The 26570-nt window shown below is 36.4% G+C and overlaps 3 protein-coding genes across 8 annotated transcripts in view; 2 read left to right on the forward strand and 1 right to left on the reverse strand.

Moving 5' to 3' along the window:
* Positions 1 to 5138: 5138 nt before the first annotated feature.
* Positions 5139 to 11106, reverse strand: ogg1 (8-oxoguanine DNA glycosylase). 3 transcript variants are annotated; one of them, XM_083554688.1, is made up of 8 exons: positions 10819 to 11106; positions 9497 to 9649; positions 7815 to 8179; positions 7455 to 7634; positions 7111 to 7289; positions 6847 to 6994; positions 6169 to 6218; positions 5139 to 5878 (listed from the first exon to the last, which is right to left on the reverse strand). In XM_083554688.1, the coding sequence occupies exons 2-8, from the start codon at positions 9604 to 9606 to the stop codon at positions 5753 to 5755; spliced, it is 1158 nt and encodes a 385-aa protein (XP_083410814.1). In that variant the 5' UTR covers positions 9607 to 9649; positions 10819 to 11106; the 3' UTR covers positions 5139 to 5752. The 3 variants fall into 3 exon arrangements, with proteins under 3 accessions (XP_083410814.1, XP_083410816.1, XP_083410815.1); XM_083554690.1 differs by having other exon boundaries at positions 9497 to 9620; positions 10819 to 10953; XM_083554689.1 differs by lacking the exon at positions 10819 to 11106 and adding an exon at positions 10185 to 10243.
* A 155-nt stretch (positions 11107 to 11261) lies between these two features.
* qars1 (glutaminyl-tRNA synthetase 1) lies at positions 11262 to 23332 on the forward strand. The gene is made up of 23 exons (XM_083554664.1): positions 11262 to 11631; positions 12613 to 12763; positions 13678 to 13787; positions 14325 to 14400; positions 14511 to 14575; positions 14668 to 14721; positions 14804 to 14858; positions 16248 to 16316; positions 16457 to 16542; positions 16712 to 16798; positions 16896 to 16995; positions 17167 to 17245; positions 17809 to 18048; positions 18158 to 18250; positions 19350 to 19487; positions 19678 to 19765; positions 19880 to 20026; positions 20108 to 20209; positions 20286 to 20378; positions 21114 to 21241; positions 21348 to 21414; positions 21520 to 21645; positions 23028 to 23332. Exons 1-23 carry the CDS (start codon positions 11521 to 11523, stop codon positions 23076 to 23078), a joined length of 2316 nt encoding a protein of 771 aa, XP_083410790.1. The 5' UTR covers positions 11262 to 11520; the 3' UTR covers positions 23079 to 23332.
* Positions 23333 to 23663: 331 nt separating this feature from the next.
* mtor (mechanistic target of rapamycin kinase) overlaps positions 23664 to 26570 on the forward strand; it is an 84379-nt gene continuing 81472 nt past the window's right edge. For 2 of the 4 annotated variants that reach the window (XM_083554641.1, XM_083554644.1), the window contains exons 1-2: positions 23694 to 23784; positions 25673 to 25824. In XM_083554641.1, coding sequence (XP_083410767.1) covers positions 25705 to 25824 — 120 coding nt within the window. In that variant the 5' untranslated portion in view covers positions 23694 to 23784; positions 25673 to 25704. Of the gene's footprint in view, positions 23785 to 23880; positions 23981 to 25641; positions 25825 to 26570 lie in introns of all 4 variants that reach the window. The other 2 variants (XM_083554642.1, XM_083554643.1) reach the window with 2 other exon arrangements.

The raw sequence follows: 26570 nt of genomic DNA on the forward strand, positions 1-26570 counted from the left end.
GTTCTCCCACTTAGAAATCATGGAGGGGTCTGAAATTGTCATCGTAGGTGCATGTCCAATGTGAGAGACATAATCTAAAAAAAAAAAAATCCAGAAATCACAATATATGATTTTTAAACTATTTATGACCCTCAAAGACCTGTTAGTCTGCCTTTAAAATGTCCACCTCCACTACATTTATTATCCTAAATTAGATGCACCTGTTTGAGGTCGTTAGTTGCATAAAGACACCTGTCCACCCCATACAATCAGTAAGAATCCAACTACTAACATGGCCAAGACCAAAGAGCTGTCCAAAGACACTAGAGACAAAATTGTACACCTCCACAAGGCTGGAAAGGGCTACGGGGAAATTGCCAAGCAGCTTGGTGAAAAAAGGTCCACTGTTGGAGCAATCATTAGAAAATGAAAGAAGCTAAACATGACTGTCAATCCCCCTTTGGACTGGGGCTCCATGCAAGATCTCACCTCGTGGGGTCTCAATGATCCTAAGGAAGGTGAGAAATCAGCCCAGAACTACACGGGGGGGCAGACTGGTCAATGACCTGAAAAGAGCTGGGACCATTCTCTTATGTTACCCTTTTCCAGTCTTGATCTATTTAGTTTGGGAGAGTCTGTCCCTATAGACTTCTTGTTCCTGATTTAAATATGTAAAATCTGATGTGATCTTCGGCTGTTGTAGCCCACTCACTTCAAAGTTTAATGCATTGTGCGTTCTAAAATAGAATGCCTGCTCATTTTTGTCTGATCTCTCTTATAGGATGTTTTTTGTATTTTGCACCATTCTGTGTAAAATCCCAGGCGTTTAGCTGTTTTTGAAATACTTCAATCATCCCATCAGATACCAACATCTCTGCCATGGTTGAAGTTCCAGAGATCACACTTTTCCCCATTCTAAAAGTTGAAGTAAACATTAACTGAAGTTCTAGAAAAGCATGATTTTATAAATTGATTGGCTGACTGGCTAATAAACGAGCAAGTGTGTTTCTTATAAAAAAAATAAGTCTATCACAGTAGTATAACAATAAAACTATAATTGCATGAACTAATAATAAAAGCATAATCTATTGCTAATTTTAAACGGATTCTATAAGTTGTTTTCCAATAATTTAATGATGTTTTTTGTATGAAGACCTTTATTATATCTTTGAGTTTTGTGCTTTGTAGTAGTCAGTATGTTTTATACTACAGGAAAGTCCTCAGGATGGAGGACACTGCGGTTTCTTCATAACGTCATTACATCATTAATTGTAATTATCAACAATGTGTAAAAGAAATGACAACATGCCAACTGTCAACAATTATTACAGCATAGAAATTTTTCGAATTGATCATTTTTATTATCATTATTACGTAATATGTTTTTACAGATGTCCTGTACATGAACCTTAACCCAAGCATTTAGGATGAATTCATGTTAATTCAGTCTCCAAGCCATGTTCTATTCTTACTTTCATTCCAAGTCCCTTTCTGCCCTAAAGTCAATCTTGTCTTTTTGCCAGATTCAACTAGACCAAAGCTGAGTCACTGCTTTATACAAATGACTGCACACACACACACACACACACACACACACACACACACACACACACACACACACACACACACACACACACACACACACACACAAAGAGGGCTATTTTTGTACTGTATTGACATTGTCAGTAACTAAAAAGAATCATACCATCACCCAAACTCACCTTGTTCAGGTAGTAGGTGTGACGGCTTTTAACACTGTTTGCATTATTATACCACCTCTTACAATGCAACAGCCTACATAGTAACCACAGGATCTAAAATGGCTGAGCATCACAGTAGCACATACACAGCGGCTTGTTAAGATAAACACCCGGACAGGATTCTAAGGCCAATATATACAAACTTGAAGCAGTGTGACAAATGCTAGTAAAAACCAAATCAAGAGCTTTCATCCTCACACACCCACACAATAAATAACATGTGAAAGCAATCTAAGTTTTATGTAGCTTGCAAAGTTCTAACAGTAGTAACCGGAGAAATGAAATAATCATAATTATCCAAATCCCTTCTTTTACTATTGCACATGCTGTTTTACTGCGCATTCACTTACACTTCAGTTTCAGTTTTAGCCAGTTTTACTGAAGTTTGTGAAGTAACGTTTTATAATTCCAAAACCATGCAATAAACAACAGTCTAGTTTGGCACTTTTACTGTATTTTGTGCACATTTATGAGTCTGTTTAATTGAACCAACATGACGATAAATATGACGATCTAAAAGCAAAAATACCACAAAAAAAAAGTAAAATGCTACTAACAATCTCTCCACAGATTGTGTTTTATATATATATATATATATATATATATATATATATATATATATATATAAAGTTATATATTACAACCAAATCAGTCAGTATAGACCATTGCAGATGAATATGACAATGTAAAAGCAAAAATACAACAATAATATAAAAATGCTAAATGCTGTTAACATTACTACATAGATACTGATTGTGATTTTATATATATATATATATATATATATATATATATATATATATATATATATATATATATATATATATATATATATATATAAATGAGATTTACAACCAATTTTGCTGTAATATTATATTACAATCAAATTCCAATCGTTTTCTATGTGGGATCAAAGGATTCCTTTTAATTTCATTAAGAGATCATTGAGCTTCTTCGTTTGCTCTCACTGTCCACTTTATTCGAAAAACGTATAGTCAATATACACATGTATCAGAGCTTTCGAAATGTTCCCAATCCTCATCTCTCCACTGTACCCTGAGATTCTTTTTTTTTTTTTTTTTTTTTTAACCTGATGTGGTTCTTTTGCTGCTGCAGTGATGTAGCTTGTCCACCTTCAAGGTTCAGTGTGTTAGATGTTTTTCTGCTGGGTGTAAGGAGTGGTTCTGCGAGGTACCATATCCTCCCACTTAACATAAACAAGTCTGGATATTCTCTTCAGACCTTTTTCCTTCAGCAACAATCCACAGGACACAGGTTAACGTGCACCGATGGGGTAAAACTGTATGAAAATTCCAAGAGATCTCATATAATATCAACACCCATACTATGATCTAAGTAATATTAGGAATTTAACAGTTATATTATAATAAATGGCAAAATGGCAAATGGCAGTCACTCAAAACAATAAGGCCTATAAGCAGTGCACCTAGTTTTTTTTGTGGAAAGTCAAAAAATATAAAGTTTTAGGTCTCTAACTAAACAATTTACAAAATGATTGCATAAATTTAATTGAGCAGCCTAATATTTGACTCTTGGGGTTCAGGGACTATGGAATTTAACTCAAATTTATAAGGCTCTCTGGATTTGAAGATTGTGTTCCTCTCATTACCACTTTCTACTTTTATGTGCAATGTTATTATGCAAAGGACAGCAAGAATAGGATTTCTTGTAACATTTATGTTTGTAACATGAACCACATTCAGACAAAATGACAAATCTTTGAGTATCTCAGTATTTTCACTGGTTTGTTGATGTAGGAATATGAGTCTTGCTTGCAGGCAGTTGTAACAAGTTCAGCTAAAAAAAGAAGTTTAAGAATGGGAGCAAGTTTGTTTGGGCAGGTGGTGGCTCAGTGGTTAGAGCTCTCAGCTTGTGAATGGAAGATTGTTCATTCCGATCCAAGGACTTCCCAGTGTGCGGCTCTTGGGCCATTGATCAAAGCTTCTAACTCTCAATTGTTCTGCTGAGATTTGGAGTGTATCCTGTATGAAGAACATCAGTTTGGATAAGTACTTTCTTATTGAAAAAAAGGTTAATTGATGGAGGAGTCAACAAATTAAGCCTGTTTGCTTTCTAAACTTTGAATAAAACCTAGTTGCTATGTTGCAGAAATATTTGAACTGAGGTGAAGTTTGTACAGCAATCAATCAAAGGAGCAGACAGCAGTCGTGTATAATGGTGTGAAGTGTGAGTGGGAAAAAAAATCCTTTCAAAGCAAATGTGATTTTTACTGCCACATAGTGGACAATGTGAGTAGACACATGTAGACGAGGGCACAAAATGGTATTTGTGCCAGAGATGATTCGTGAGAATGTAGTTCATTTTGGGGTGTTTTTTTTTGTTTTTTTTTACTTAAAATAATTAGAATTGAACGTCTGTAGTTCATGCAGGTGTCAGTGTTGACAAATGTGCACGCATACACATGCGATTACAAAATAGATAATATTACTAACAAGAATATCCAAGCAGTTTGTTCTCTTTTTCTATCTCAGGGCAGGTAAACATAGGCCTGCTATAGCTTTAGATTTCTGTGTTGCCTGATGGAACCCATCACAACCCAAACAACCATTGTGATGTTTAAAATGGGCATAAATTGAAGTTCTTGACCTTGTGCTCTTACTTGAGCAGTGGATCATGATTGGATAAAGTGCTTGAATGAGTATGTGCCCAGGTTTTCCTAATACCCATTAGCTGAAGTGATGAGCTTTATCATGTTGATTTCATCAGTTCTAAATTTGTTTTCGTCCCCACTAAATTACAGTGGTGGACAAAGTACACAAACCACATATTTTAAGTAGAGATACACTAAAGTAGAGATACACTCGGTGAATTGTTGCTCCAGTAAAAGTGCTCGCTTCAAACTTTCAATTGAATAAAAGTACATAAGTATCTGCCTTCAAATGTACTTAAGTATCCAAAGTAATATGATTTATTATGGCTGTAATGTTTCCATTATCAGTTTTGTCACAAGACTGTTGCTTAAACAACTCAGTTTATGTTCAATTCTGTTACTCTTAGCACACAAGTCTATTAATAGAACTATGTTAATGAGTCAAACACTAATTAATATCTTTTACAATTATCATGAGCGCAAAATCTTCTTTTCAACGAATAAAAAAGATTATAAAAATCGCACATATAAGGCCATGGGTGCTGTGGCAAGTTAGAGTCAGGAGTTTCTTCCATCATTTATTACTCTTATATTGGTCTGCTTGCTGTTGATGCTGAACTGTTTGTACTATTTAGATACCAACAAGCAAAACCAGTTCAAAACAAAGCGCACCCTGATTGATCCATGCTTGACCATTTACGTTGTTTTCAAGTCAGTTTTGAAATGTAGTGATGTTTAAATACTAAGCTACAGGTACGTGAAAAAGGTACTTAAGTAATGAAGTAATTGTAATTCATTACTGTCCATCACTAATAAATTATTAATAGCTTCTGATTTTCTAGACCTGAGTGATGCCATCTTGTTTTTTTTTTGGCTCGAGGCATATTATTTTAAGTTGGATCACATAAACAAGTAAGTTATAAGTATGTATTCTTTTTCAGCTAATTATATTTTCCATTGGGCAATCTTGAATTTTTTTTTTCTCAGTTGAAAAAGCAGAAAAGTGTAACTTTCAGGTGTCTCTAATCGAAAAAGTTTACTCACTCACACACACACACACACACACACACACACACACACACACACACACACACACACACACACACACACACACACACACACCATTGTTTTTAGCTTATTTTATATAAAACTATTTAGCCCAAAATACAACAATCATTTAAACCATAGGGTTTTTTCCATTGGGAGCTGAATTTCCACCAACACCAATATTTAATATGCAACACTAACAGTCACTGATACTTAAAGCCTGATTTCATCCTTGAGCTTTTCTTCCAGTCAAAAGAAATCTGTCCAGCAAAAGAGCTTTGTGTGAAACAGAGATATACACCAGACTGTTGATCTTAGTCTCCTCCTTTCTTTTTCATTTGGCCTCTGTTTTTACAGTTTGTATTCTTTTTCTTTGTTTTGTGGCTTGCTGCTGTTCTTCTTTTATGGTTGGGATTTCTTTAAGGTTCTGAAACTTCTTCAGATCAGCACAGAACAAGACCTGGAGAGACAGACGTAGATGGGGGGGGGGGGGGGGGAGAGAGAGAGAGAGAGAGAGAGAGAGAGAGAGAGAGAGAGAGAGAGAGAGAGAGAGAGAGAGAGAGAGAGAGAGAATAAAAAAAAAAGAATGTGTGTATACAACAAAAGGCACCACAAGTGACTAAAATAACTAATGTGACTGATAAATGTTTTTATAACATCAATAATAATGTATAATAAATGAATTTAATTCACTGTAGGGAGCACATTTTCAACAATGAAGATATTTTTGCCAGACGTTTTTTTACTCACAGAATGAGCCCAGCCTGCATGGGATCCCCAAAGCGTTCTGAAGAAATCCCCTGTAATAGTGATAAAGTACAGAAGTCCTAAGGGGACATGCATCATACAAATCTTTCTTTCTTAACCAAAGTTGTTTTCTCGTTATCATGACTTAATTTTCTCATGATCTTGACATAAAACTCTTAACTATTCTGTGTATTCGGTATAAGAACATGTTCTAGAAACAGTATCATCGCAGCATCACAGATGTCAGTGTTTGACAACATGAGAAGGAGACGATCACAAGAAACTTTAGTCATGGTAATGAAAAAAAAACTACTTTTGTTATGTCAAGATCACAAGAAAATAACTTTTATGCCGAGTTGACGAGAAAACAACTTTTATATCGAGATGACATGAAAACTTTTATCTCGAGATCAGGAGAAAACTTTTGCTATGTCATGAACACGAGAAAACAAAAGTTGTTATAACGAGAAAACAAGAAAGAAAAAAAATATACTGCATTACCTCTTAGGACTTCCGTAATAAAAGTCCTATTACGATCATTTTTTAATACTAATGTCACAAATCTTCGAGTGTTCAGGCAAAAGAAGCAGCATAATAAACTCAACAAACATGTCCTGAGCCTCTATTCCTAATTGAATTACACTGTAATTTAACAGGCATCATGACTGTTGTCCTACTCACCGATCTCCTTGTAGACTTTATTAGTCAGAGTCTTTTGTCCACCTCCGGGAACATAGTTATAGTCATGCTTTGCAATCTGCAGCACGTGTGTGTCTATAGGTACGGCTTCACACTTGTCCAGTGACATTAAACAAACGCAGTCGGCCACCTGGACGACACACACTCATGCACATAGACATAAACATGGAGCAAGGACTTGATCAGGTTTAGAGAATTTTTATTACTGGTGAGACATGGACACTAATAAGTTCAATGAATACTTACCTTTGGGCCAACACCAGGGAGTGTAAGCAGAGCCTCTCTGGCCTGCATGTAGGAGACGTTACGGAGTGTGTGGAGCCACTTAGGACCATGGGAGCTCATAATCTGGTGCGCACTTTGCTGGAGGAAGCGAGCTCGGTAGCCAAAACCCAAATCCTGTAGCTGGGCCTTGACACTGCCCTCTGCCTCACACACACACACACACACACACACACACACACACACACACACACACACACACACACACACACACACACAGCAATTAAACTACTACCAGGGAAAATAACATGCCCTCATGTATCTGCTAACGATAGCACAGAGGTAAAAGAATGTTTTTGTCATGCTACCTGCTAAAACCTCTATGGAGGGGAAGTCGTGATACACACTATCATCAAGCTTGCAAAGTGGCGTCCCAAGCGTGCTACACAGACGCTCGATCATCCCCTGAATACGAGAGATGTGATTATTGGAGCTGCAGATGAACGAGAAGAGACACTCTACAGGGTCCTGGCGCAACATGCGCACTCCTGATACAAACACACACGCAGTAGATTATTATAGAGGCCCAGTGCTCCATGCAACATGCCATAAAACTTCTGTAGTGTGCATGTGTGAGTGCCAATACCATAAAAAAGTATATGGACAATTTATTCCAGGAAAACAGAACAAAATACATCTGCTGAACACCATCAGTTTCCACATCCTACCTGAGAAGATGTTGCCCGTGTGGCTGAAGTGTGGATCTGCATCACCCCATTCTTTGTACAAGTCCTCCAGTTTAACACTTAACTGGAAATAGTCTCTCAGCACCTCCACGTCGTCACCATCCTGGTCTGAGGTCGATGTGTAAAAGCTTGCAGCGTCTTCTTCCTCCTTCACAACAGACATTTCTTTAAGCTTCTTCACTGACTCTTGGGAGTTCGCTGCCTTTTTCCTTTTCCGTCCTTTAATGAGACCTGGATCAGAGTGGCGTCTGTACACATGGTACCATAAAGTGTCCTCCGTCTGAGTTAGCGTCCACACTCGTCCCCTCATCACTCCTGTCCAGTGGCCTTCTCCTGTCTCATGCCATCTGGAAGAATAAACTTTTTAAAAATGATTTCTACTTTTCTTTTTATTCTTTTTTCATACGCTTCTTATTAAAACAAGCAACATTAAGGAACATTTATATGCTCAATCATTTAAACAAAACCCAGAAACTACACACATTAAACATAACAAATTGAACTAATAAATGATGTATATGTATATGCAAGTGCACACGTACACACACATACATACATTAAATATAAAGCAGGATGAAAAGCAGCTACTGTATATCAATCAGGCCCCTATCATGAAAGAATGTCAGAAGGAACACCACAGTAGAATTCCTGAGAATTTTTTCTTCATAAACAAGGTCACAGATTCATAGCAGCTTACTTGGACGTTCTACTTTTTTTGAATAGACCTATGAAAATGATGTGTGGCAATTGAAACCAGTTAAATTTGACAACAATAGAGTCTTGTGTATTACTATTATTGCTTTAATGTGTATAGGATTAAATCATGACAGGATTTGCGGTTCATCAAAGATGATTATCAAAGACGGCGTGTCCTGATGTAAATCCTAGTTACCATGTTACCTGCTACCACCCCAAATCTGATTGTGTTTTAATAACAGCACATATTTAATTCCTTTTATACCACAGCATGTATTAAATATTTGTAGTAATGTTTCATGATGTAGAACATCCACAGGAGGAATTCGTTTTTAACAACTGTTAACAGTCCTCCCTTTGACAGCTTCAATTATTTTTCCTCTCTCTTGAAGATAATGGCAAAAAAAAGAAAATAAACCCTGACAGCCTGTTAGGTTTCAGAGACAGCGCCCCAAACCCCTCTATCCCGAAGACTTACACATAGAGGAAAGCCTGTACTGACTGTTAAAAAGCACTGACACTGGAGACTTCCTCCTAAAAAAAACTGATTAAGTAACATCTTTTCAGCTAAAACCTGTTTTTTAATTTTTTTATTGGACTTGCATAAACACGTTCTGCCATACAGGTCTCTATAAACCTGTGATCTGCATCACAGCTGTCAGAGCTGCTGCTACAGAAAACACATTCTGACCAATGAGAATCAAGAATTCAACAGCACAGTGGTGTGAGAATTGTAAATTTGATAAACATTTAAACTTGATTTGACTGTCTGTTTTATTCAATAAGAAACTTCGCTTTGAAGAAAAAAGTATAGATGGCTGCGAAAACATCCCTGGACATCACATGTGCACTCTCAAGATTATATCATTAATATACACATGGTATTAGTTAAACACTCAACTCAAGCAAATTCAAGTTCTGTAAATCATTTCGTATCGACTCAGTGGCATATGTAGAGTATATTTTACCTGAAACTTTGCCCACATCCCAATGTCAGGTCCAGGCGGAGTTCAGATTTTGTGCAGGACAGGCAGCGCCATGCTGTAGCCCCTAACGAGAGCAAAGCATGCTGGGACATCCTTCAGTTCCACACTGGAGGAGTGAATGAAGTCAGCTAAAACCTGTGCAAATCATCATAGTTGAAGATGCAGCCGGTCATTCTCAATCTTTTTTGAGATTTAAGTTGTTGGCGCTGAATATAATATAAAGTATTATATATTTTTTTTTCTTTAAGCCTCTTTTCCCACCCTTGAACTAGAGTTAGCATGCTATTTACAGTTAGTGATAGCAAGGATGGGCATCATTTTAAAGCACATGATATAACTATAATATAACACTATAACTAGTCCAAAACTACTAGGCCTTGGACTGGGACGTCCAGACATTTTTTAAAAATCTTTTTTATTTCTATTTTATTTTCATTTAATTGACATTCACATTCTGCAGGATGTTTTATAAAAAATGACCACTTTGGCCGGTGCCAATTTCCCACTTGTTTCAGTCACTTTCTATGCATCGATTGCTTCTGCATTATTGTGGGTTGAATTACAGTTTTATTATATTTATTAGCAAAATTCGTAATTTTATTCTATAATATGTAAATTGTAAATCATTGTAATATAATAGGCTCGTTATTGAATAATGTGCGTGACACACCCCAACACCGTCCATGAAAATAATTGTTGCATCTTGCGTGAAATGGGTCTGTGACGGCCCTAAAATGGCCCCAAAAATTTGGGGCCTGCTGCTGTAATACATGCCAAATCAGGCTTATAATGAGTTATAGACACAAGTGCCCTTGTTTCTTCGTAATAAGCTCATAAGAGCGCTAAGAGGCTACACAGTACAATACTGGCATTCTAGCAAGGGGTGGAGCTAATTGTTAAGGGGTGGAGCTAATTGGTGGAGTTAAATGGTGTGAGGGAGGGACTATAAAATGACTGACAGTTTGATCACGTAAACACAAATTTAAAGTCGAGACCTTAAAGCAGTTTTTTTCACATTGTTTTTTTCCAGGCACATTCTATTTTTTTTTTCTCTAAAATCACGATTTAAACCATTCTCTGTATTTATCACGTTTTTATATATTTTTACGTTTATTCGGATAATTAGTTTGAAACAAATATCTCCAATTGGACCTTTAATCTTCATTTCATCAGGATACTCTATAGTTTCAGTTTCAAGTCTAGAAACTGAAACTATTACTTGCAAATATCTGCTAACTTTCATATCTGTGTATTTTATTTGCCATTTATTTATTAAACAATTAAAGGGTTGTGTTTTTACTCACGCGTCTGCTTGGTTTTAAATCTAATGAATGATCCTGGACGACTATTCACTTTCACGGAGTTTTTAAGCTGTACTAATAAACCGTGCGAAAACTCCTAATCTGTAAACATTAGATATAATAATAGCTACACTTTTTAGTATTATTTAATTATTTTATCTTCTTTAGTCATTAAGCATTAACTAATCTATCATAAAGCGACTGATGTAACTTTGCGCAAGTTGTAGACAGATACTCGATATTGCAGTAACGTGCCATATGATTGGATAGCCTTTGTAGAAAACAATCTCTGATTGGCTCTTTTTGTCACTTCCTGAACAACTATACTTTTGTGTCTTTCCGACCCGCATTCCGCCTATAACTATACAATCTACCAATCAAAGAGCTCTATATTAACACCGGGTGGAGAAAACCCTCTGATAAACATCGGAATTAGTTTTTAGATTGGATTTGGGAATGAAAAGGCACATTAGACATACGTTTGTTTAATTAAAAACGTTATTTCTATAGGAAAATATTGATACTTATATACGGGTTAAGTCGGTTTAGTAACTAACAGCCAATCAGAGCGCAGGTGCGCGCGCAGGAGGCGTGGTTTTTGTAGGAAAACAGGTGGGAAAACAAAACGTTTATTCTCTCTCTCTCTCTCTCTCGGCTAGTAGCGCTTTTCTGTGGAGGCGGCGTGCGTGTGCAGGACGGAGGAACATGGCAGACTTGGTGGCTCTTTTTACTTCCATAGGGCTCAGTGAGCAGAAAGCGAAGGAGACATTAAAGAATGAGCAGCTCAGCTCGGCTCTCAGAGACGCCGTTATACAGGTGAGAGGAGAAACACCGAGCGCTCGCGCGTGTCGTGCTGCAGGACTCGTTAGCTCAGTATGCTAATAGTGACCTGTCAGCTGTCAGTGTAAATACAATATTAAATATATTAACAGTTAATAAAGTGCTGGGAACTTATTTTATTTATATCTGCATAATCTTGTTGATATATAAACAATAATGATATAATAATGATAGAGCTATTCAGATTTCAGCTTTCAATTTCATATTTATCTCTTTATTTTTTAATGTTCCTATTTTATACCTATTTATTTATTCTTAAACCTGACTTTGGGTCCAGTGTTACAGTGATTTGGTCTTGCAATTAATGTAATAATACATTTCAGTTAGTTAGTCTGAACTACAAAACAAAACTCTGATATTTATAGTTCAAAATAATTCACTTTACAATGTTTGCATTTGTCCAATCATACAGTATATATAGTTTAAAACTCTGAAATGTATAGAAATGTATACTAATTCACTTTAGAGTGATTTGGTCACAAATCATCCAGTTTCGAATGATATAGTTAATGTTTTTTTTTTTTTTTTTTTTTTTATAAATTATAGTTAAAAACTCACACACATTCACTTTGCAATGATTTGGCCTTGTCGTTCATTTAATAATACATTTTAGTGAATTTGTGCGAACCATAAATGTCAGAGTTTTATTTCCGCAATGGAGTTTTGTTTTCAGGAATATAAATATTTGCGATTGAATTTTAGTTTCATTATTTATCCCCGGAAATATATTTCAAAGATTCAGTCTGAAGAATGAATTACTGTGATTTGATTTCACAAATGAATATATATTAGTCATTTTTCTTCAAGAATTAATATCATTAATATTTTTTAGTTTAAGAATAAATTTCATGAAATTAAAAAATGTATTTTTTTTATGCTGATTCGGTTTGAACTGATTTGAGTCAGCGGTCAGTATGAAGGAAAGTGATTTAGTGTTTGTGTGTGTGTGTTCTTTAGGCGCAGAACCTGTTGGGATCCAAAGAAGTGGACAAATCCATAGGAAACCTGCTGTACAGTATGGCATCTCGTCTCCGAGACCTTCGCCGCTTGACTTATTTGACTAATTATATTACTAAACGGAAGATCACCACAGACCTGCAGTTGTCATGTGTGTATATGGTCCTGTGTCTGACTTACTTTTACTTCTCAAACGCGTTCACATATCTGTTCATTATGCGTATTTCATTTTCATTATGCATTCATTTCCTGTACGTCCGTCCAAAATGAATAACTTTGAGACAGGATCAGTCCAGGCTCTTGAGGGTAGGAGGGTCACTGCCAACATGCTTGGGACATGCTTGGAGTGACAGCAGAGGAAGTGATGCAAGGTGTTAAGAAAAGTAGCATATATTTCAACTGAAGGTTTTTTCCGTGCATTTGCATCTCAACGCGTGAACCCCTGGAGCAAGGACAGGGTTCAGTGTGGATTTTAACAAATTGAAATGTTAATGAAATGAATGAAATGTTATGTTTATAACCCATAAAACCTAAAAACCCCAACGTATGGTGAAAGACGTTGTTCAATGTTTCCAAGACCATTTCTCCAGAAGACACAATCAAAACCACCCCAACCCCATGGAACTCGTACACATCCTCCATCAAACACACCTGCAATGTTTAAAACAATTAGATAAAAAAAGAAAAGTAAAGTAAGTATAGTGGTCAAGATTTGTTGTTAGCTTTGAACGCCAAAAGAGCAAATGCTTTCCTGATTAAACTCTTAAAAGCTTGACTGGATAGTGATACATGCAATGACATAACATCAGTGATGGTAAGATTTGCATGAAAGTTGTAGCTAATCTTGTTCAGCAGAATGTACAGATGAGGAGGTAAAAGATCTGGACAGACTTTAGACCTAAACCACATCTACATCACACTCCTTTTAGATGGAGATCAAGTGAAACCAAAACAACACCTTTGGAAAGCATTGAAGATTTAACATTAAATCATTGTGTTTTTCAGTATATTTTTATTTTATCAATACTGAAACCACTCTCTTTTTAATTCTATGTCTTTTTGCAGCTGCATTAGAGTTTGTGAAGAACCACCCTGAGGATCCTTTGGACCAGAAGGCATTTGAAATTGCCTGTGGTGTGGGAATTGTTGTAACACCAGAGCAGATTGAGGATGCGGTAAATCAGCTGACTTGTGGCATTATATAGGTGTTTAGTTGCTGCAGCGTTTCTGACTGGTATCACAAGGATATTTTGGCAGAAATGTCACTGTAGCTATTAAATTTGGTTGAAAACGCTGATTAAATGTGCCCTAATTTGACTGTACACTAGAAGACAGGAGCGAGGACTAAGTAAGCTGGTGTCTTTGTAGTTTTAACTGACAGAGCTGCATGGTCTGAAATCTATAGGTAATAATAATAATTATTATTATGCTTAACTGGCAATAAAGAACTAATGAAACCGCAAAAACCGAATGAAACCAATTTTGCACTGGAAGTCAGTCCTGATGCACAGCGCTAGTATATAATGATTGCTGATTTAGAAGTGGTGCAAAAAAAAGCGATTCATTCTGCAATTATCCAGCAACTCTAAATACGGTTCTTGATTAAAAAAAAAATCAGATCTTACTGTGTAATATAGAGGATATCATTTAATACATACACAAAATCACTCAACCTAAGAATCATTTATGTTCATTTCATTTGTTTTCTACAGGTTGAGCCAATTATCAGAGCACACAAGGAGCAGCTGTTGGCTGAGCGATATCGCTTCAACATGGGGATCCTGATTAGTAATTTCCGCTTCATTTTGTTTTACATTTGTTCCCCCGTATTTACTGTAGCCATAGGTGTGATATCACCTCTGTTGTCTTGTTACTGAAGCTTAACACTTATTCTTTAGGTGAAGTCAGAGCTGGTCTCAAATGGGCAGATGGGAAAATCCTAAAGAATGAAGTGGACATGCAGGTGAAGGGCACAGGTTTTTTTTTTATTATTATTATTTGAAAGCTGATCTCTGCAGGTGTTGTGTTTTTAATCATGCTTTTCTCTCTACACAGGTCTTGCACCTCCTGGGTCCTAAAACCGCAGCAGACTTGGAGAAAAAACCCAAGGTATCTTTCCCAGTTGTGTGTACATACAAGTTGCGACTTTTCTACCAGTAATGTAGTAATGCACCGTGTGTGTGTTTAACAGGCAGCAAAAGCCAAACCAGCAGAGAAGGAGGAAGAGAAGGTTGCGGCTGTGAATGGTGAGTCACTGCAGATTTATTTTTCAGTCATAAAGATAAAACAAAAGGGTGACTGTTCTTTTAGTTTTTTTTGTACATTAATTATCTGGTGGAGTTAAATACCGAACATTTCAATCCAGTACAGGGTTTCTCCTGGGCCTTAAAAAGTCTAAAAAAAAAAAAGTCAAACATTTAAAAATCTACATTTTAGGCTTTAAATAGTTTTAAATTTGCTTAAATATTTTTAAACGGGTCTTAATTTTCCGATGTTTATGTAACGCTGTAGTTCTTTCTCTCGCTAGTCCAAATTGTATTCTCTGTATTACGACAACAAATGACACCAACATGTAACAGCCAATCAGCTTTCTGCTATTGCAGTGAATCTTTTAGATTGTACCACAGACGTAAAAGGAAAAAAAAAATTTCAGCAATGGGGAAGTGCAAGTTTAGCGATACTTGGTTCGAAAAAGAAAATGAATTCCTGGCTAGGCTAACAACGTATTTGTGTGTTTTTGATGTTGTGATATAGGTCTTAATTTTATTTCTTATCAGTCTTAAATTTGTCTTGGTGAAACCCGCAGAAACCCTGTAGTAAATGATAAAGTTTCTGCACACATTCGGCCTTTTTTAAAAGGTTTTACTCCCAACTGTATATGGCGTAGGAACAGTGACCCGTACAGCAATTATTTGTTATGCCAGCATTCTTTGTTATAAAGTGTTCCTGCATCATTGATGGGCTGAAGGGCTTCTGTGATTTCTACAAAACACACTGCATTAAACTTTTTCTTTTTTCTTTTTCCATATTTGGTTCCTGCTATTATTGAAAGTTTTGTCAAATTTATTTTTACCCACAGAATTTTTTTCTGTTTGTTTGAAAATTATTAAGCTAATTTAAAGGTGAATGTTATGATGTAATATTTATGAAAAACAATTTTAGGTGTTCTTAGTCACTTTTTTAAATATAAATTATTTAATTAGACTTTATTTAACTGGACAGAAATTTCTAATGTCAATATATGTAGGCTTATACATGGTTTTTGTGGAGTTGAAAATCCATAACATTTAGGATTACATAGCATTACACTCAGGGGTGTGTTGCCTTCTGTACAGAAACAATAGTAATAATAAAATTTTTCATGTACATTAAGTAATTGGTTCATATTCTAATAATTTATCAATTAATTGGACTGGTTGTTGTAGGCCTAATCTGTATGGTTCTTTATGGCTCGATTGCTCATTGTGTTTTCTGGTATGTGAGATCATTCTGTGCTGCTAGGTTCTGTATAAAACCCAAACAGGTACCAAAAAAATGTCAGTTATGCTGCATAGTGGAGGGAAAGGCTTTCGGACCAGAATTTGGGTTAATAATGTTAACAAAAAATTTGCTTTGTGCATTGTATGTGTTTATAGATGTTAAGGTGGAGGGCAAATCTCTGATGGAGCAACTGAGAGGAGAAGCACTCAAGTTCCATAAACCAGGTGAACACTACACTGCTAAATATGTAAAGCATATAATATATGTTTGTTTAATTATTTATGATATTTGCTCATTAGGTCTGATGCTTTGGGCTGTGTGATAGAAAAGAATGCAAAAATGTGAATCTGCTGTCTCTTTCCAGGTGAGAATTACAAGACCGAAGGTTATGTTGTAACACCAAACACCATGGACCTTTTGAAACAGCACCTGGAAATCACTGGAGGACAGGTGTGTGTGTGTGTGTGTGTGTGTGTGTGTGTGTGTGTGTGTGTGTGTGTGTGTGTGTGTATATATGTGGGACTGACATTGTATAAGAAGTGATAAATAAATAAAAAATTAAACTATTGCTTATCTTTTTGGTGTTGTTTTTTTTGTTTGGTTTTTTTTGTTTGTGTAGGTGCGGACTCGGTTCCCCCCTGAACCCAATGGCATCCTGCACATTGGCCACGCCAAGGCTATTAACTTCAATTTTGGATATGCTAAGGTACCACAGCTGCTTTGCATACATATCTACACAACATACGCAATGTTTGAATTTTTGTATTTATTTTAAACATTCGTTAATTCACCTTTTCTTGCAGGCCAATGATGGCATCTGCTTCCTCCGCTATGACGACACAAACCCAGAGAAAGAGGAGGAGAAATATTTCACTGCAATTAAAGACATGGTGGAGTGGCTGGGTGAGTCTACAAGCGCCTTTTGCATTAAATATGTCGGTAATGGCGCCCTGAGTCAACCGTAATCAGAACGCTTCAGATGCTAGGACTAGTTCAGCAAATATGATTTATGACTTTTTCATTATCAGTGTTGTGGTTTAATTGAAGTCTGTGTTTGTTTCTTTTGTTTTCCAGGCTACAAGCCCTATGCAATTACTCATGCCTCTGACAACTTCCAGAAGCTGTACGACCTCGCTGTGGATCTTATTCGCAGGTAAAGGACACACACAACCAACCAAAGAAAAATAATGTTAAAGATAGATTATAATACTGCTTATATTATTTCCACATATTCCGTGGAACTAAAAGAAACATGAAAATAATACTTTTTTTTTTTAATCTGATAATTAATAGATGTTTGTTGGTCGGATATGTGCATATCCCTTTTTAATATAAAGTAGAGCCACCTCTGGCTGTACATACAGCTACAAGTGTTCAAGCTTATGGTCTCCATCTGCTGTGCACATCTGGATTCTTGAGATCTGGAATTTGACAGTCATTTATAACACATTCAGGCTCTTTGTGCTCCAGTATTGCCTTGGCAGAACCCAGTCTTAAACTGTTCTTGTTTCCACCTTTTCATGCCTTCAACTAATTCCTGAAAAAGAAAAACATTCCCAACCTTTTTTTTTTTCTTTCATCTTTTTTTTTTTTTTTTTTTTGATGACATGATATAGTCTATTCTCTTTTTACCAGTTAGGTAACATTTTACACATTTTTACAGCAGAAATATTTTGTTATTTATTGTTAATTTACAATTCTCGTGTCTTTGTTCAGGGGCCATGCGTACGTGTGCCACCAGCGCAGCGAGGAGCTGAAGGGCCACAATGTGCCACTCTCACCTTGGAGGGAACGTCCAGTGGAGGAGTCCATTGTTCTGTTTGAGAGAATGAAGAAGGGAATGTTTGCAGAGGGTGAAGCCACGCTGCGTATGAAAATGGTCATGGAGGACGGCAAGATGGACCCAGTGGCTTACCGCATCAAATACACGCCTCACCACAGAACAGGAGACACCTGGTACAAACGTGTCACAGCGATCCACCTACACATTCACAGCTTTTTAAAAAAAATTTTTTATCAGTGACAATCATTGTTGTTATTTTTTTCCCCCCTTCTTTTTTTGCAGGTGTATTTATCCTACATATGACTACACTCATTGCTTGTGTGACTCAATCGAACACATCACACACTCTCTGTGCACCAAAGAGTTTCAGGCCAGGTATGTGCAGCAGTGCAATAATCTGACATATATATATATATATATATATATATATATATATATATATATATATATATATATATCTCCTTTTAAGTATCTGAAAGATTTGCACTAATAAAGAAGCTTCTCTTTCACAGTTACACTAGTAGTGAAAAGTAGAATCTTTTGAAAAATGTATTTAATTACAGTTTCGTAGTATTTGGTATGTCCCTTTTCGCTTTCCATCAGTTTCTTCATAATCCTATGGTCTATTTATATCAAATCCATCAGAGTGCCAACTAAATAAAACATGCTTCAGTAGTATTGTAATAAAAATCTGACCCTTCGTACAAAGCACTTTACATGGTCACTAGAGAACCTAGAAATAGCGTTGCCCTACATTCGCAAAAATCTGTCATTATGATAATTACAGTATCACGATACAGGGTTGTGATACGATATTTTGCGATACACTGCAAAACTGCAAGCAAGGCGATATACTGGGATATTTCCTATTTTGGGAATAGGATATCATTTTAGGAAATTTGTCACACACCACTGTATTCAAACGTTAACAAAAATGTATTAATTGACCAGAACACAGTGGGGTCATTACTTGTAAAATAATACTCCTAACCCTTTAAACCTACCGATACCGTGAAACCTGTGCCAGCCTTACCCGTGTCACACCTCAGTGCCATCAAGCTTAATACAGTACATGAACAAATGTAGTATCATTTTACCTAACAGTAATTTTTTTTAAACATATGCACATAGTTGTTCGACCCCTAGTATGAAATAGGATTAATGATGATTGTATTAAATTATTAGTATTACTATTTGCATTAGGCTCGTAGTAAAAGCATGATCTGAGGGCTGTCCAGTGTTTCACATCTAAAAGCAACAATCCTAGAGAGGCAAGAAAATAAAAGAAATTGTAAGAAAGACTATTATTTCTTTTTTAAAGGTAGAGAATGCAGTCAGGCATGTCATGCACCCTCATAGCACTGTTCTTCGTGCACGTATCATTTTAAGAGGTGTTTCAGCCTTTGATGATGACGCATTTGGTCTATAAAGGGAATGCAGCTGATACATTCTGGATGTTTTTTCCTATTCTCAGGCGCTCGTCATATTTCTGGCTGTGCAACGCTCTGGACGTGTACTGCCCTGTGCAGTGGGAGTATGGCAGACTCAACCTTACCTACACAGTCGTCTCCAAGAGGAAGATTATCAAGCTGGTGGAGACAGGGGCTGTCAGGTAAGATGAACTCCTAATGCTGGTTGTCCTATGTTTTCTTTCTACTTTATTTCCTGGACTGAATATCTGCTATTTTCATTGTGGTGGCTTGGAATTATTATTACCTGGGCTGCTTCACAATGTGAAGTAAGAAATCAAAGTGGATAAGAGTTTTACCGTTTATCATTCGGCTCTTTTTTTGTTTTTGTAGAGACTGGGACGACCCACGCCTCTTCACCCTCACTGCGCTCAGAAGACGCGGGTTTTCCCCCGAGGCCATCAACAACTTCTGTGCCCGTGTAAGACACAACGTTGCTTGTATTTCTGTTTTTTTTTTTTTTTTCTCCTCATCAATGGGTTTACATTTCCCTTTGGATAGGCACATTTGCTTGACATGTCATTTTTTTATTTAGGTGGGTGTGACTGTTGCCCAGACAACCACAGAGCCCCACATGTTGGAGTCATGTGTGAGGGATGTACTTAATGAAACGGCACCAAGGACCATGGCTGTTCTGGAACCTCTCAAAGTGACCATCACCAATCTGCCTACTAATGCACAGGTACATTGAAAACATGCCATCTTTGAATGAAATGCTTTATATTTGATACTAACGTAGTCGAAACGCATTTTTGCCTCTCAGACTGAGATACGTATTCCAGACTTCCCTGCGGATGAGAGTAAGGGTAGCCACGTGGTTCCTTTCTCCAAAACAATTTTTATAGAGCAGAGTGACTTCAGAGAGGTAAGTGTGAGAGAGAGATTTAATGTATGTATAGACTGCTTGCTGTGTATGTTGAGGTGTGATTATTTCCTGTTAGGTCATGGAGAAGGGCTATAAGCGTCTAACTCCCGAACAGCCAGTAGGTCTGAGACATGCCGGCTATGTCATCTCTGTGCAGCGTGTCATCAAGGTGAACCATGACATCCACATTTTCCATATGTTTATACTTTTTCTTTATTTCTGTTAGAAGATAAAGCTATATGTTGCATGTATTTGATTAATCACGGTATAAATATCCCACACTAATTTGTATGATTATCTCTAAATAGTTTCTGTTTCACCATGTAAGGATATTGAAGGGGGTTTGCTAACTAAGGAACAACAGCGCTATTATTCAATCAGTTTTGAGGTGTTGCATAGTGACAACTTTTGTTTTTGTTTAGCAATTCAATTGCAATTTGACATTATTTATAATTTATCATAAATTAATGTTAACAGTTAGTCAAGTTCATTCCCATTATAGCAGCTATTAATATTTTCTTACTGACTTTCCTCATTCTGACTTCTGACATCTTGTATCTCTGGTAAGATAGAATTCTCTGTTCTGAAGACTCTTCTATTGAAGCGCTGACACCCACGACTCTGTAAAAGTTCCTGTATAATCGCAGCATTTAATTCGTAATATACTTTACAGCGAACACTTCTGTCTGAGCTAATAAAAATATTCATTCATATTTGCTGAGCCATCAGATCTTGGAATTCATCTGCACTGTGGTATAAATAAAATCAGACACTCATTGCAAGAGTTGTGCATTTGATAGAACATATATAAGAAGGATTTTTGTGCATATGCATGATTTATGCATTGATCATGCAGTTTTCTTTTTGTGTTTGAGCAGCTTTTGATTTACTGTGTTGTTGGCAGGATGGCAGTGGTAAAGTGGTGGAGCTGGAGGTGACATGTTCCAGCTCAGACTCTGTTGAGAAGCCCAAAGCCTTCATCCACTGGGTCAGCGACCCCCTGCAGTGCGAAGTGCGCCTCTATGAACGCCTGTAAGTGTGTGGTTTTGTTTGACACTGCTTAGTTATTGGCTTCACTTTATGTTCTTGTTGGCAAATGTTTTCTCATGTGAGTGAGTGTGTTTGTTTGCCTTTATAGCTTCCTCCATAAAAACCCAGAGGACACATCTGAAGTGCCTAATGGATTTCTGAGTGACATCAATCCAGTGAGTGCTGATCCTAATGGCAATTTTTTTTTTTTTTTTTTTAATAAAGCTGTGGTCTTCCCATATTATTCCTGAATAAATAGTTTCACATTTCCTGATTTACAGAATTCCCTAAAAGTGATTGAAAGTGCCTTAATTGACCGGTCAGTGAGCAAGGCCAAAGTCTTTGATAAATTCCAGTTTGAAAGAGTGGGTTATTTTTCCCTGGACCCAGATACCACAGCTGATAAGGTATGACTAAGCAACACACAGACAAGTGGAACAAGGAACACTAGTTTTGTGCATGTAATAAACAATACACTGTTTCTTTTTTAAAGCATTATATTGATGCTTGAATTGTACCTTTCATAAAATCTAAACTTTCTCAACACATTCTTAAGGGGAACTTTGGAAAGTAAATCAAAGTTAGTGCCAATCATTGTGGCTTTTTTTTTTCAAATGTCATCCCATTAAACTCTTATGTTCTTACACATTTTGCAAAAAGATCATTTAAGCTGAAAACAAATCACCAAACATCAAAGTTTTTATTTTTGGATATACAAACAAACTATTGGAAAATACATTTTTGGCTATTTATTTATATTTAACGGCTGACTTGTATTTAAATGATGGAGGTTTGAAAATAGTAAGTATAGTAATATTCATAAGTGTGGGCTATGATTTCTAGCACTGTAAGAAAATTTTAAATCATGTCCCCCTGACTTTCTTGACTTTCAGTACCACTACCTTAAACCATAGACATAAAACATATACAGGAACAAGACCTATTTAATAGAGGATGACCGATTAATCAGCACCGGCACACATCAGCACATTGTTGATTGCTGTCTCAGTAAAAATCCATATCGATATTTTTTCTGGCTTCTGGTCCACTGTCATTAACGCGAACAACCTCTAGAGGCTGATTACTGACATCACGTGCTGTATGTACACGTGAGACTGCTTGCTGCACGGAGAGCGCTATATTATATATATTTATAGTTTATTAATTATACAATAATATTAAATCATATATTCATTTTATTTAGCTCATTTTAGTTATTCAATACTGTTTTTTAATTTTTTTTAATAAAGTTTGAAATAAAGTTTAGTATTATTTTACATGGAGTATCATGTTTGTTTTTTATCCAGTATCTATTTTAAAAACTATCGGTTATTGGCAAGCACGATCCAACAGAGATATCGGTAACGGTAAAATCCACCATCAGTCGGCCTTTTATATTTAACACATTATGGCTGATTTAAACACAAATCCTGTGAACACAGAACTCATAAACCATGTTGCCATTGTATGGCTGATGCTTCACTTCATTTGCCAGCAGAATCTAATATTGTCTGGTTCTTAAAGTTATGATATTAATGTAATATTGAAAATGTAAAAAGTACAATTGGTGAATTCCCTTGGGTATATGTCATACTGTAAAAGAGCATGCTCTGTTTATTAGATGTAGTTTAAAACCAATATGCAACATGAGGGAAATTATTCTTTTCAAAATAGTTAAAATGCTTTATAACTTTTTCTGTATTGGACAAGCCTCTATAAAAGAACACTGCAAAAGGAAGTTTTTTGCTTGATCTCTGTCCATCTTTGTTTTTTTTTCTTTTCTCCTCAGCTGATTTTTAACAGGACGGTTACACTCAAGGAGGATCCTGGAAAAATCTGAGTGCTGTTTGCTGAGCCCAGGAGGAAAATGCACCGGTTTTATGTCTGCTGGACTACGCCACTGTGCAGAAGGAGCATATAAAGTATATGAATTGTATCAGTAATGTTTAAAAGGTTACAAGTAAAAAAGACTAATGCTGGTGCAGAGCAGTGTTGTTATTAACATATGCAATGTTCTTGTGTCTCATTCTGAACTCCTTTCATATGTCTGGCCTTTAAAACTTTTGGAATAAACCATATTTAAGTAAAAAAAAAGGTGATTTGTAATTATTTTGTGAGAAAATTAAGTGTTGTTTAAAAATGAATGAATGAGGAAATATGTATGTATGTATAATATATAATCCATGATAATGTGGTGTTAATATTCATGATAGTTGGAAAAATAACCCCTTAAATGCTGAGATGAATTACTACTTGTGAATTTTTCAATAACCTAATAACCTTCACACTCCCATTTAATGGTAAATGGAAAGGAAAAGAACTGCGTTCATTGGACAGATCCACCGCTAGCTCAACCCTCGTCCTTGCATCTACGACAAACCAAAACGACTTCCTTTTCGGTTATGCATGATATTGATTGGCCGAGTCGGCTGTCAATCATTCTAAAACTCTAGCCCATTGGTCGAATCGGTGTATTGCCGTTTAAATCCCGCCTTCATTTTTGCAGGCTTCTGCGAGCAGAACCTCTCCAGAGGAAAACAATAAAAGTAAGACATGCATTTTATTACAGTGTTGCTTTTTCCCCCTAATACAGTGTACTTTCAGGCACAAAACCATTTATACATACTTTATATACGTTGCAGGAGAAAGTTTTGATACATGTTTCCAGCCAGTCGAGTCGGTGTGCATCTTTGCTAGAGCTAGCAGCACATTTCGCTAAGCGAGCTAGCATACAGTTTTGAGGCTAGTATTTGCTCTATATTTATACATTGACGCTCAGATATTCATGCCCACTTCCTTCGCATATAAACATGTTTTATTGTTTTGGAAGAAATCCTTCGAGGTCACACTGCATCTCAGTTTAAATCCAGTTTCTAGCTAGCTTTTCTACCAATGACAACAATATGAAAATTACAGCTACATTTGGCATGAATGTGAACGGAGCAGGTGTTGTTGTTTATTATTATTATTATTATTTATTGAGTGTTTATATAACACTCTTTTTGAAGCACCATATTTCAGAAGAACATTTCTTCATTTCTGGTTTTGCAGGAAACTTTCAATCCCACAAGAGAGGTGTCAAGTGAACCAGTATATCAGAGATAGATAGATAGATAGATAGATAGATAGATAGATAGATAGATACATACATACATACATACATACATACATACATACATACATACAGGACCACTTTGGGAACACCTTCTCATTCAGTGTTTATTTTTACCCCCCCTCAACATTGTACAATAATATTGAAGACAACCAAACTATGGAAGAACGTGTATGGAATTATGTATTCAACAGAAACGTGTTGAACAACCAAGAATATGTTTGCTATTTTCAATTCTTCAAAGTGGCCACCATTTGCTTTAGAACCAAAAATCTCACATTTGGACATCAGACCAAAGGATAGTTTATTACTTATCTATTGTCCATGCCTTGAGTTTATTTGCTCAAACAAGTCTCTTTTGGTCTCTAACGGTTTCTTTGCCGAAATTCAATCGTGAATCGTGTTGAAATATATCTGCCACTTGAACGCCGAGATGCATTTATGCAAAGCGGTTTCTAAGGCTGCTAATTCTAATAAACTTATCCTCTGCAGCAGAGGTAGCTCTTGGGAATCTTTTCTTGTTACAATCCTCATGAGAGCCTGTTTCATCATAGCTTTTGATGGTTTTGGTGACTGAACTTGGGGACACATTTAAAGTGCTGCAGATTTTTCAGGTTGACTGACCTTCAGTTCTTAAAGTAAGCCTTTTCTCTTAACTGTGTTTCTTGCCATAATACGGATTTGAACAGTAGCACTAATAGGACTGTTGACTCTGTACTCACTCTTTTCTCTGCACAAGACAACCGGTGGTCTAAAGCATATTAAGAAGGCAAGAAATGTCAGAAATGAACTCTTGTGAACTTAAACCATTCCAGGCGACTATCTTGTGAATCTGTTGAGAGAATGCAATGAGTTTGCCAAACTGTCATCAATGCTAAGAGAAGCTACTTTTTGTACAATCTGAAATATAAAACATGTTTTGGTTTATTTAAAACAATTCCATACATATTCTTTCATAGTTTATATATCTTTAATATCAATGTACAATATTGAAAATAATACAATTAAAGAAAAAACACTGAAGGAGTAGGGGTGTGTGAACTTTTAACTGGTACTATGTATAAAAGGAACACTGTGCCGAGTATTGTGGATAGGTTCCTTCTGAAAGTGTTCACTGGGTTTTCTCAAAAAAAAAAAAATAAATAAAAATAAAAAAAAATTATATATATATATGACATTTATTCTTCCTTGAAAATGAAATCCAAATGTCTATTATTATAATTGTATTTAACCCAGTGGATACCAAACACTTGTTGTTGTCATGTTGAACTTTGTGGATCTTTGGCTATAGGAGAGAATAAGACTGACTGTGCACATTGCAGAGAGGGCGGGTGGCAGCACCGCTGCCGCCAGGATGTCCAGCACAGGTACGGTGCTGCAGCAGTTCGTGAGTGGTCTCAAGAGCCGGAATGAGGACACACGTGCCAAATCTGCTAAGGACCTTCAGCATTATGTGACCACCGAGCTGAGAGAAGTAAGTATAAGCACAGTGGGACTCACTATATTTGTTATTTTCATTATTGCATTAATAAAAAGATGAACAAACATTAGGCAACCCCCTGAATTTTGTATTACGGGAAATGGTTATATTTTAGTAATAATGTAACGTATTTAATTAACTTGTAAATGTTGTCCAGGATTTATTTTGCCAACACAGAAGCATTTGTGACAAAAGTCGACAGAAGATGCTCTCTAATGTTCTCCTAAAATTGTACATGACTGATGCCAGTACTGATATGCACCTAATATGCACTATATGGACAGTAGATTTGGGGCACCTGACTTTTCCAGCCATATGTGGCCAAAGTTGGAAGCACATGAACACGTGGTTTTTATGAGCTGGAGTGGAAGATCTTGCGTGGCCTGCTCCAAAACTCTGATCTCAACTCTACTAAACACCTTCAGGATGAATCCGAGTTGCTGAGCTGCAGGCCTCCTCACTCTACATCAGTACCTGATTAATGCCCTTGTGTCTGAGTGAGCACAAATCTCCAGAAGCACTCTCCGAAATCTAGTTTTCCCAGAAGATTGGAGGCTCTTGGATTTTAACAACAAATGGCGATGTTTAGAAAGCATATAAGAAACTTAAGATGGGCTGGCCACAAACTTTTGTCCATATAGTGTAGACTTGGATTACTGTTCCCTTCTCAAATGGCTCTAATGGAAAAAGTTTATTTGATCTATTTCTTTAAAGCATCGTAGTTTTGCCGCAATTCATTT

The sequence above is a fragment of the Silurus aristotelis genome, assembly GCF_946808225.1.
Source record: "Silurus aristotelis genome assembly, chromosome: 11".
NCBI lineage: Eukaryota > Metazoa > Chordata > Actinopteri > Siluriformes > Siluridae > Silurus > Silurus aristotelis.